Consider the following 12,584-nt stretch of genomic DNA (forward strand, 5'->3'; position numbering starts at 1 on the left):
GGGGAGAGGAGGGGGATGAATGAGCCAATTGTAAACTGGTGTGGGTAACGATGTGTGGGTAACGAGTGATGGGTAACGATGCTTCGAGGGTGGCTGTTGTTGATGTGTGCAGAGGGTCCCTGGTTCGAGCCCAGGTTGGGGCGAGGAGAGGGACGGAAGCTATACTGTTACATTGATGCCGTGACCCGGATCGCTGGTTGCTGCGGAAAAGGAGGAGGTCAAAAGGGGGGTGAGTGAAATGTGTATATTCTGGGAGCACTCAGTTTGTTGGACCAGACAAAGATCTGTTTCGGATCGGAACATTGTCAGTAAATCGGTGAATTGGGAGCTTTAACAGTGTGCGGGCCTTCTTGTTCTATACTTTGACCTCACTCTTTCCCAGTCCCCTACCACTCACAAGGCATGCAATATGCTTGACCTCATCTTTACTATAGGCTGTTCACCTACAAATCTCACTGCAACCCTCCTCCAGGTCTTTGATCACTACTTTGTTTATTTTTCTCACCATTTCTCCTCCAACTCTACCCACTCAGCCCCTACCCAGATGGTCATGCACCATCGCAATCTTTCCTCTCTCTCTCCCACTACGCTCCACTTCTATCCTATAATTTCTCCCTTCTGCTAATTCATTCTCCCTACTGTCTCTGCCTCTTCGATCCTACTCTCCTCCCTTTCCGCATCCTTTGACACTCACTGTCCTCTTTCCTCCCGACTGGCTCGGTCCTCCCCTACTGCTCCGTGGCTGAGTAACTCACTAAGTACTCACAGAACACGGCTGCAGTCATCTGAGCAGAGATGGCGGAACACTCCATTTCCGGAGGACCTATCATCCTTTCACTCCCTCCTCTTCCTCTGTATTTACTGTTAAAGCCGTTTTCTATCAATCAACATTTCAAGCCTCTGCCTCCAACCCTGGGAAACTGTTCTCCAGGGGTTGGAACCGGTTCAGGGAACAGAACAGAAAACCAATTTTTTCGAAGAACAGAATCAGCACTGGAAATGAAAGTGATATACACTGTTCCAAAAAATAAAAGTTATTTGAAAGCAAGGAAACCAGTTAGTCACTCTGTCACTCAGAAACGTATTCCAGTGTCTTATTTTAGCATAGTCTATTAGCCTACTACTGACGTTACAAGCGTGATTCAGTATTTAAGACAAGAAAGGATTAACTTTTTCAACGCTGGTTGAGTATACTACATTTCACATTAGATTTATTCACTTCAAAAAGGTAAGACGTTTTTTAATTCTGGCGCCGCTGTGCACACACAAGCTTGTTAGCTATCTAGCTAGTTTTAGTCCATCGTTAAGCCAACTCTCTGAAGTTCAATGACATTCAAAATTCTTTCATAGAAGCCAGTCCTACGTAGGTATAATTCTGTGGGCGTAATTCAGATAATGCATGTCATAACAACAAGATGACCTCCATCCTCTCTCACTCTCTCCCCACTGCAAAATTTCAGTCACATCTCTTGCCCTACACTTCTCTGTCCAATGCATGTAAATAGCTTGCCCGCTCCATAGCAAGCTGCTCTATCCGCACTGATTGTGAAGTAATTTAATGTTGAGCTAAATGTAAAAAAAATAACAGAAAGGAACAATTCAACCTGTCAATTTTGGGGGTTTGAACTGGTTCAGAACTTTGTTTTAGTGGTCGGAACAATGGAACGGAACAAAAAAATATAGAATTAAACGATTGGAAAATTATTTTGGTTCCAACCCCTGCTCTTCTCCTCTTTTTCCTCCTTAATCCTCCACCTCCTCCATCTCTCAGCCTACTGAGTCCACTGGCCTCACTCACACAGTACTACCCTACGCCTTGACCTCTTTCTTCCCTCTCTCTCCAGATGAAATTCTGTGACTAGTGAAGTCTGGCCGCCCGACAACCTGCCCACCTGACCCCATCCCCTCCTGCCTTCTCCAGACCTCTCTGCAGACCTTCTCACTTCCCTCATCAACTCATCCCTGACCATTGGCTGCGTTCCCTCTGACTTCAAGATGGTCAGAGCCGCTTCCTCTTCAAGAAACCAACACTCAACCCATGTGACATGAAAAACTATAGACCATTATCCCTTATTTATTTTCTTTCCAAAACACTTGAGTGTGCTGTCTATGACCAACTCCTTTGTTATCTCTCTCAGAATGATCTTCTTGACCCTAATCAGTCAGGCTTCAAGGAGGCTCACTCAACTGACACCACTCTCCTCTGTGTCACATAGGCTCTCCGCTCTACCAAAGCGGACTCTCTCTCCTCTGTTCTCATCCTCCTAGATCTGTCCACTGCCTCGCCACCGTTATCCATCAGATCCTTCTCTCCACCCTCTCAGGACTGGGCATCTCATCTCATCCTGTGTAGTCCTGTGTAGGCACCATGGGTTCGTACTACAGGGCTCAGTTCTAGGCCCTCTCCTCTTTACACCAAGTCACTCGGCTCGATCATAACCTCACATGTCCTCTCCTATCATTGCTATGCGGATGACACTATTACTTTTCTCATCCTCCCTTTCTGATACTCAGGTGGCAACACGCATCTCTGCGTGCCTGCCGGACATCTCAGCTTGGATGTCAGCCCACCACCTCAAGCTCAACCTCGATAAGACAGAGCTCCTCTTCAATTCCACCGTGGGGAGGCAGGAATAGCTAGTAGCAGTAGCTAGCATGCCTTAGTTAGCTAGCCTGGTTAACATGCTTTGCAGTGTTTATCTAACCTTGTCTCTACAGTCTCATAGAACCAGATCACTGAGGCGAGCCGACCCTTCTTTGACCAAGTCTGGGAAATTAGGAAAGTGGTGCTTTACCAAGGCAGGCACAGAAGACAGGGTGTCCCCACCGAACCTGGCCGACCTCTCCCTTCAAGAGTATCCTCCCGCAACCGGCGACAATGCGCACAAGACCCAGGTTAAGCGAGGGCAGCTTCTGCATGCAACAAGCCCAGGCTAAACAAGACATTTGATCCGACCAAAGACCCAAATCCATCCTGCATCCCACAACTCAGACTCAGCCGAGGTACAGGCCTCCGGGAGAGGACGGTCACTATTGGAAACACCAAGCAGCCGGTGACAATGTGCACGTGAACTGGTTCAAGCAAGGGCAGCCTGAGCATGCACCAAGCCGAGACATACAAAACAACAAACATGAGTATCTTTTGTTGATATGGTGTAACCGCATGACCGGGCGCATGGTCGCTAACCTGAACCCGGTTTGTTGGCCTTTGTCGTTTCGTTCGCGTTAGCAATCTCACTCTTTGCTTTAGCCAGGCTTAGCAACCTGAAGAATAACTAATTGGTTGCTAGGTAGGAAACTATGAAAACAAAATACAAACTCTAGCACAGAACGTCCAAAGGGGGGCTCAACCACAAAAGGAGAGATTAGTTGGAGCAAAGTTTGATACTGTTTGTTTAAGTAGCTGAATTGTTCTGCTCAGCTCAATGTGAAGAGCAGAATTGAAGGAATGAATCAGAGCCTCAGTGTTATCACCTGTTGAAGGCGGGGCTTCTAGCGAGGCACGGCTTTCATTTGCCTTGTCAGGCTTGATTGTAAGTTCTTCAGTCGAGCTCGTGAGAACGCGACTCAACATAGTTCTGTGTTCTACTGAGGTAGCCTAGCGGTGAAGTGTGTTGGGACAGTAACATTGGTTCGAATCCCTGGGACGACAAGGTGGAAAAATATGCTGTTCTCCCAATAACGACTGCTCCCTGGGCATYGATGACGTGGACGTCAATTAAGGCAGCCCCCGTAACTTTCTGATTCAGAGGGGTTGGATTAAATGTGGAAAACACATTTCGGTTGAATGCATTCAGTTGTGTGTCTGACTAGGTATCCCCTTTCCCCTGAAAGGGAACAGATAGACAGAAAGAAGGAGGAAAGTCTATCATTTGGGTCAAGTGACTTGCGTCTACCCCTCCTGGCATGTTCATCATGCTTTATCTTGGCCARGTCGCAATTGTAAATGAGAACGTGTTCTCAATTTGCCTACCTGGTTAAATAAAGGTGAAATAAAATAAATAAAAAATCATAAACCATGAAGCATCAATGTCTGACGAGATGCCAGAGATGACACCTTTAATCTGTGCTTTACTCCACTTAATGAGTCAATATTTTTCTCAGCCACAATGCACGTATGATTTTGATTTTTAGACCAATGAGATAAAACAGAATAGAAGACAGACACAAAGAGAGTCAAGGTGATGAAACACATTTTAATCTAATCACAAAAGTACAGAAATATGCAGTAAAATTGAATAGACCTACTTTACAGAAATAACATGGAAGCTCCAGGCTAATATTTATTGCCATGAATAAACAAAGACCTGTCATCAAAATCAAAGTTTGGTTGATTTAATGTAGCGCAATCAAAGAGCAATCAATGCTAAATAGGCATAGCCAGTGGCTATTTTGATTAATTGATTGTAATCATTAGAGCATGAATGGGGGAAAAAGAAATATGTATATAATGGACAAAAAAACATTCAGGGACCTACCCAGAGCAGGGCAAAATGTAATACATATGTTGATGTTTTTTCTCATCTTGGCCTGGACCGATTCTTATAGCATTGTCATCCAGAGCATCAGCAAGACACTTCCAGCAGCAGAGGTCACGACCCAGGAACTGCTTCCTCTGGGGGACGTGTTGTAGTTAAATGGCTTCAAGGGCCCAGCCTGTAAGGATGGATCACTCCTGCAACTCACTGAAAGAGTAGCTGTCATGTTGCGGATGTTTCCCTCATACATGGTGTAGTTTTTCTGTAGAAGGAACAAACATGACATGGATGGAGAGGATGTTTTGAAATGACAGCATGAGCATTTACATTTTTATTGAGTGGATGCTTACATTGACATCTATGATGAACCCAATCTGAGGGACCGTCTTCATTGTGGCCTCATGCACGGCAGTAGACGACTGGTCCCAAGCTGCAGTCTTAAACATCTCCTCAATGTCTCTGTGGGGCACACACAAAGTCATTCTGGTTTACATGAAACAACTTAATATAATATATGCCATTTAGCAGATGCTTTTATCCAAGCGACTTACATTAATATGATTTTACTGCTCTAGGGATGTAATTATTCTTTCGATTACCTTATTTACTATTATGTATTGATTTACTTATTATATATTTTTTCACCCTTTATGTGATGCACAATGCAGAGAACGCCGGAAGAAGAATTATCATTTAATTACCACAGTGATTTTTTGTAATGTTAGTTTTGTCAAGTAATCAAGTTTTTGTCAAGTAATCCCATAAGGGATGGGTTGCCAATTTGACACAAAAAAAAAAAAATATTCATTCATTTAATTCATTCATTCATGCAGTCATGCGTAACTAGCCACTAAAACAAACAGGCACAGTACCAGTCTAAAAATGTAAATGTGTGGGTGTAAACTGTGACAATGTGAAGGCTCTTACTGGTTGACTGTCTTCCCCATCATGGCCATGTATGCATGCATGTCAGGGTGGCTGCAGCAGCTGGTGACGGGGATGGCTGGGTAGTAGAAGACAAAGGCTAGACACATCTCATCAGTGGTGGCAAGCCCTAACTGTGTGATTCCTTCGCGATTGGTTGTGTTATAGGTGCACTCCACAACAATCTCATCGCCCTGCAGTGGGGAAGAGATACTGCTTTAAGAAAGATCTAATGACTAACAATACCACTCATCCATGACAACCATTTGAAATACAGGAAGTACATGGATGCTTACTGGTTTGATGGTCTTAATATTTCCCAGATTGGTGGTCTGCTGCATCTCAAAGTTGAAGTTCTCATCCAAGCCCAGGAAGTCAATCTGCTCTCCATTCCTGTGGAGGTTAGAATCAAGAGCACATCAGTGGTGAGAGTGAAGAATCATCCAGAAAGATCATCAAAGCTTATCGCTAATTATCCAGACAATGACACCACGTATTGGTCATATCATAGGCTGGTATCATGATCATATTTTGGGGTGTCCTCTCTCCGGGGACACAACTTTGGTTTTAGAATTGGGGGGGACATATATATACATAAAAAAAWATATATTTGTTTGTTTTTTCCAGTCGGATAAACACTTCAAACAGCCTACCCAATCACTCGGAGGCGTCCGCATGGTCCTAAAGCGCACCGTTGCACTGTTTTGTATCACATTACAATGATAGAACTGGGGGGGGACAAAAATGCAATTTCAGAATGTCCCAAGTAAAAGTTGCGACCCTGCCGCTCTCTCTCACCTGATGTGGCCAGCTTGCACCTTCCTCCCAGCCAGGTGAGTGTGCAGTGCCACGGAGAACACAGAGAGGTCAGGGACAGGGTCAGGCAGGATCTGGGGAAAGCCAGAAAGCAGGGTCATTTTGAACAAAATCCTGTTTTGTTGAAACAGAGATGGCTATGCATAGTATACCAGAAAGGAAAGAGTTAGCTGGCTCTTTCCTTTTTTGATGACAATCTGCTCTACAATGTCATCAACATCAGCCATCCTTCTTCAATCTAGTGTCAAAGGGCACTGAGCGTACGTCTGAGAAGTGTGATGTGTTACAGAGGCCGTAGCTGTGGAATGCTGGGGCATTGGGCGGGATAGTGTAGCCCCAGCCAATGGCCACCATTAGGCCTGTAGTCATGATGCCCACATCATGCTGCCTGAGCTGGGCAGTGTAGTACAGCCTCAGGCCTGAGCTATCCCTCCGGCCTGCAGGGGGAGACAGAGGAGAAGACGTGATGATGGGGGCTTTAGATGATCGCTAAATTCAATCAAAGTCCTGGAGAACCTCAGGATGTGCAGGCTTTGTTCTGTTCAAGGACTAGCACATGGTTCACCTAATTATCAAGATTGGAGCAGGGTAAACCTGTTAATCCTATATTAGTGGATTGTAACATTTTAATTACTAGCTAGTGAATGGTTACCTGCTTCTTGGGCCAGGTTGTTGTAGTGGATTTCCAGCCTGTAGAACTCATCATTATTCTGTCCTCCAATAGGGATCCCAGCTATTTCTGGAAGCTCAAAAGCCTGGAATGGAGAAGACAATGTAGAGACAGAGATCAGACTAGCATGTGTGTCCATGCATGCATGTGTGTATATTAATGTTTTCAGAAGGGGGCAGTCTCTCACCCCTCCTCCCACCCCCCAGGCAGACACCACTCTGATGCAGTCCTCCCCTGATCCTTCCGTGTAGCATTTCTTCTCGTAGGTCTGGTTCACAGAGGAGGGGCAGCCATAGAGAAGCATGTGGTGGACCAGGTCCAGGTGCTCAATCACCGGCTCAATCTGAGCGACAGGGAGAGAGAAGCAGGGAGAGGGAAGAGATGACTCCAATGACAAACTTATGATGTAATTGCAAAATGATTAGACCATGAAATGATAGAGGGCTCATTTACCCGATAGATATGATTTTTGCCGTTGAGCTTTGGCACCTTCATGACCTTGCAGTGGTAGTATGTACGTTCGGCAGGGACAGTAACCTGCAATGGAAGAAGGACTACTGTGTTAACGATGCAGTCCGGGATCTTAAGTACAACAGATTTGTAACATATTGTATGAATTGGATTCATAACCTATCATACGAATTGCAAAAAAAATAACAGATGATAATAATAATTTGCAGGACATAACATATCATACAAAATGGATGAAGTAGTACACAAAAAACAGGGACCCGTCTTGGCTCGTGAGCACCACTTTCAAAACTACTGGCTGAAATTATACAGAAGTTCTGGAGCATCACTTTAATAGTATAAGTGTTGCCAGTCCATTCTGTTCCACAGTCACATGTTGTAGACTAAAGATACCACCTCCTGTATATTCAATATCACAATCTTAATTCAAATTAATTTAATTCATTCATCTWTGACCTGTTCCACCCCAGGAGTAAAGTAAAATATTTTACTTCAAACTAAAAGTCCTGCTGTGCCTGATCTAGAGGAAATAGATGATCCCCCTTCAGGACATGTGTGTGAGGTCACTCTTACATTCTCCACAACGAAGTCTAGATAGTTGCTGTCTGGGGGGCTGGATCTGGGCATGAACTTGAGCAGGTTCACCTCCTTGGTCCCCCTTGTTCTGGAATGGTACTCGATGTCATCAGTTTTCCCGTAGGCATAGATCAGCTTCACTGGACTGTCCTATGAGAAGAGGAGGGGGATGGAACAAAACAACATCAATTGACATAAAACATACAAGAGCACAGAAGAACAAAAATCACAGAGTGAAGACTAGGTGTGAAGAAAAGGCCTAGAAGCCAGTAGACACTTAGTAGGGTCTGCATCATTTAGTGACATTGGTGTTTTGACACTTGTTATGTCACCATTGTCTTTATTAATGCTGTTTTTGTGAACCATCTAGGGTTACAACTGCTCACTTTGAAAATGTTTGCCTGCCTCCCTGTGTATAGGCCATTGTTCCAATCACCTGATTATTTGTGTTGAATTACTCTAAATAAAATAATCAGTAGGTGCATGTAAACCAGAGATGGTCTCCAGAGTGCTTTCAAAGAGCAGGTACATTAGATTGAACACACTGAACAGAATATAAATGAATCAAGGGATTAGGAGGAAACTGGAGCTTTGCATGGAGGCCTGTAGTGAGATTATGAGAAGATGTAAAAGTACAAACAATGAAGCACAACAATGAAATGCTAGACCACAATATAGTGTAAAAAGATTGTGGTCCAAACAATGGAACGTATCACACCTTAATCTAGACATTGAACCATGGGAACGGCCATAGGAGCAGATCCTATTTCTCAGGGGTGTGAACGCCTAAAGACCATACCATTATTACCATGGCAACAGATGGGGAAGGATATTTTGGCCCACCATCACTTGAGAAACTAATGAACTCTATGTTTGTTATAAAGAATACATTTATTTAGGTTAAAAGGGAACAACTCTCAAACCCGGCTTAGGTTGCTTAGATATTTGTAAACTAACCTTTTATGAATAGAAATAGTCAATCATGATAACGGAACATGATCTTCCTCTTCAATCCTTTCAAGACTTTTAGTACAGATTACTTGTTAACAGTTTGTGTCTCTGTGTGAAACAGTTGACTTACGGTGATGTGGAAGTCTTCCTGGTCACATGACTGGATGGACCTCCAGAAGGTCATGGTGGTTTGACCATCTGCTTCGGTCAGGGACAGGAGGGTGTAGCTCTGTTTCTTATCCACCAGGGGAAATGAGTTCCCTGTGGCATGATAATCCTGAAAGAGAGACAACACAGAAATACTGAAGTTATCTGGAGTCTATATGAAGGTTAATAGAGTTCTGTGTTATTAAACAAAAATGTTGTGGCGTTTCTGAAGGAGCAACACATTCACAGGTAACTTTAATGAGTCATTTAATCTTCCAACGGTTTGCAGGTGTTGAAAACCAATACACCTACAACTCCTCCTTCTTTGGGTCGGCAGGTAGCCTAGCGGTTAGAGCGTTAGTCCAATAACCAAAAGGTTGCTGGATTGAATCCCCGAGCGGACAAGGTAAAAATATGTCGTTCTGCCCCTGAACAAGTCAGTTAACCCATTGTAGGCTGTCATTGTAAATAAGAATTTGTTCTTGCCTAGTTAAATAAAGGTTTAAAAAAACTCCATATGACTAGATCAGTGTTCCCCAACAGCGCACATTTTTGCTGTAGCACCCCAGACAATCACACCTGATTCAACTTTTCAACTAATCAAGTCCTTAATGAGTTGAATCAGATAAGCTTGTCCAGGGCAACAACAAAAATGTGCTGTTGGTGGTACTTGAGGACTGGAGTTGGGAAACACTGAACTAGATAATCATGATTACTGCTACTACTATAGCCACTTTACTGTTACAGTAGCCTACTTCTATCCCTACAATATAACTACTGCTATTCCTGCACGTAACAGAACAACAACTACTACAATACATTACCACTCGTTCTCTTGTGTCTAATAGTAATGATTAGAAACTAGTTAATAATAACAGGTTAATAGTTTAGATACCATGAAATAGGTGCCATTTGGTCCGACCCCTCCCATAACGATGTCCGATGCAGCCATGCCTCCATTTGGGCTGAACCCGAATCCCAACCAGCCAGTGGTCTTGACGGTCAGCTGGAACACGATGGTGCCCTGGACCTCACTGAACCCCCACTTCAGAATGACGTTACTGTCTGCGTCAAGGTTCTCCATGAAGGGCATGAGTGTGTCCTGCTGTGCCCCTGTCCCTGGAGGCCAAGCCAGGAGCAGGGAGAGGAGTAGAGGGATCATACTGTCTTGTCACCCACAGATAGACCCTGAGACCTCTACCTGATGAGAGACACACACTCCCAAACAAACAGCTGTCTAGCTACGGAGCACCGCTAAGATTCTAATACACACTCACTCACTCAAACAACAGAGTCCTTCAGGGTCGTTACACACTCACACACACTCCCTAGCTCTAACTTTTCTGAGATGTTCTCTCTCCTTTTGCCACCCTCCTCTCCTCCTCCTTAGTCGTTCCTACCTCCTCCCTCATATAAACCTGTTCCTACACAAATTACACTGTCAATGGATTACTGGAAGTCCTGAGTCTGGAGTCATATACTGTAGGAGTGATATATGATATGAGGAGGAGAGGAGGGATGCCTTTGTTTTGGAGTTGGAGAACAGGTGAACAGTTCTGTAGGTTTTGATCCAAAAGAATGGAAGGAATTCCAACAAACATGTTCACATTGGGACAATGCACCTTTGCTCATAGGTTCCACATTACCCCCAAGGCATGAGCCGAGTGTGGGAAACCCATATCTGGTGATGGCAGCCCCCATCTTTTCTCAGTAAACATTGACACCAAAATTCTGTACATTGGCACTGTACAGAATTCCGCCTCCTGGACATTATGGGCATACAGTGTTTCTAGCCTCTGATTGGCCAGTTGGTCCGACCTATGCTCTTACAAGGTTATAAATAGATCCCAGTCCCGGACCGTCCTTTGTCGCTGTGTGATTTCTTGTGAGAGCATGGTCAGACTTATGCCTTTGGGATGCGTAGAAAAACATAAGTTCACTATTGTTGCTAGCATTGTTATTATTGCAGTGTGTGCTAGCTTAGCTGGGTTTATTTAGTTAATCCTTGTTGTTATTGTGTTATTGTTACCTTCAAAACAAAGTCGTTTGATATTGGGGACGCTGACGTAGATAGATGAAGTTAACAAGCTAGCTAGTTTCATAATTATTTTGATCGTGGTATATGGCGTTGGTGTTTGCTAGTGTGATATATTACTGGTTCACTGATTTGGCCATGAGAATGTTGTCATAGCGTTGATATTTTCCACGGCAAACTAAATTGTGTTAAGCCATAAGCACAGCTGGTTCTCTAACAACAACTAGCTAACTCAGGAACGCTTAACTCCGTTCTCTTATATTGAGGCGGTTCGGAAAGTATTCAGACCCCTTGACTTTTTCCACATTTTGTTACGTTACAGCTTTATTCTCAAATGTATACAATAATTTCCCCCCCTCATCAATCTACACACAATACACCATAATGACAAAGTGAAAGCAGGTTTTTAGAAATTGTTGGAAATTAAATCAAATTAAAAACAGAAATACTTTATTTACATGAGTGCTCAGACCCTTTGCTATGAGACTCGAAATTGAGCTCAGGTGCATCCTGTTTCCATTGATTGCTATATAGAGTAGGCAGACAGGCATTGAGGCATTCAGTTACTGTTCGATTGAACATTAGGCTGGGCAAAACGAGTGACCTAAGCGACTTTGAGTGCCAGGCGCGCCAATTCCAGTATCTAAGAAATTGATGGCCTCCTGGGCCTTTCACGCACGACAGTGTCTAGGGTATACAGAGAATGGTGCGACAAACAAAAAACATCCAGTCAGCAGTAGTCCTGTGGGCGAAAAAAGCTTGTTGAGGAGAGAATGGCAAGAATCGTTCAAGCTAAGAGGTGGGCCACAAACAGGAAAATAACGGCGCAGTACAAGAGTGGTGTGCAGAACAGCATCTCGGAACACACAACTCGTGGGTCCTTGTCACGGATGGGCTATTCCAGCAGACAACCACACCAGGTTCCACTCCTATTAGTTAAAAACAAGAAGAAGAGGCTCCAGTGGGAACGCGATCACCAACACTGGACAACTGAGGAGTGGAAAAACATCCCCTGGTCCAGAGAAATCTCAGTTCCTGTTACATCATGCAGAGTCAGGATTTGGCGTAAGCAGCTTAAGTCCATGGCCCCATCCTGCCTGGTGTCAACAGTACAGGCTGGTGGCGGTGGTGTAATGGTATGGGGAATATATTCCTGGCAYACATTAGGTCCCTTGACACCAATTGAGCAACGTGTCCATGCCCCAAAGAAGTCAGGCTGTTCTGGGGGCAACCTGGCCGACCCGGTACTAGATGGGTGTAATTAATAAACTTGCCACTGAATGTATATCAATATAAGAGAACAGAGGTGAACATTCCTCAGCTAACATCTAGCTAGTTAGACCTGTTTACAGTGAAGGGTCCTGAGGATCCCCATTGTTTTTTGTTGTATACTTGCCTGTGAAAGTGATTATCTAACTAACTCACCGTTTGAACAGTTTGTTGGTGGGTGGAGGAGGTCTTTTGTAATATTTTAGCTAAAACGGTGTTGCAGCTGGTAACGCAAGTACATTATTAT

General features: G+C 44.0%; 1 protein-coding gene across 1 annotated transcript; it reads right to left on the reverse strand.

Annotated features, from left to right (window-relative positions):
- Nucleotides 1–4,176: 4,176 nt before the first annotated feature.
- moxd1l (monooxygenase, DBH-like 1, like) lies at nucleotides 4,177–10,383 on the reverse strand. Its single transcript, XM_070446821.1, has 12 exons — nucleotides 9,929–10,383; nucleotides 9,017–9,163; nucleotides 7,933–8,085; nucleotides 7,342–7,425; nucleotides 7,076–7,231; nucleotides 6,871–6,973; nucleotides 6,483–6,655; nucleotides 6,201–6,292; nucleotides 5,699–5,795; nucleotides 5,406–5,596; nucleotides 4,829–4,937; nucleotides 4,177–4,740 (listed from the first exon to the last, which is right to left on the reverse strand). The coding sequence occupies exons 1-12, from the start codon at nucleotides 10,193–10,195 to the stop codon at nucleotides 4,543–4,545; spliced, it is 1,770 nt and encodes a 589-aa protein (XP_070302922.1). The 5' UTR covers nucleotides 10,196–10,383; the 3' UTR covers nucleotides 4,177–4,542.
- Between the last annotated feature and the right edge of the window lie 2,201 nt (nucleotides 10,384–12,584).

Source organism: Salvelinus sp. IW2-2015, linkage group LG14, assembly GCF_002910315.2.
Source record: "Salvelinus sp. IW2-2015 linkage group LG14, ASM291031v2, whole genome shotgun sequence".
In the NCBI taxonomy this organism is placed as follows: Eukaryota; Metazoa; Chordata; class Actinopteri; order Salmoniformes; family Salmonidae; genus Salvelinus; species Salvelinus sp. IW2-2015.

Coding starts and splice junctions, on each gene's coding strand:
- moxd1l (XM_070446821.1), bottom strand. CDS start 10,195: ATGATCCCTCTACTCCTCTCCCTGCTCCTGGCTTGGCCTCCAGGGACA. Junction 6,293..6,482: donor ACACATCACACTTCTCAGAC/GTACGCTCAGTG, acceptor GGCTTTCCCCAG/ATCCTGCCTGACCCTGTCCC. Junction 5,597..5,698: donor ATATTAAGACCATCAAACCA/GTAAGCATCCAT, acceptor TCCCCACTGCAG/GGCGATGAGATTGTTGTGGA.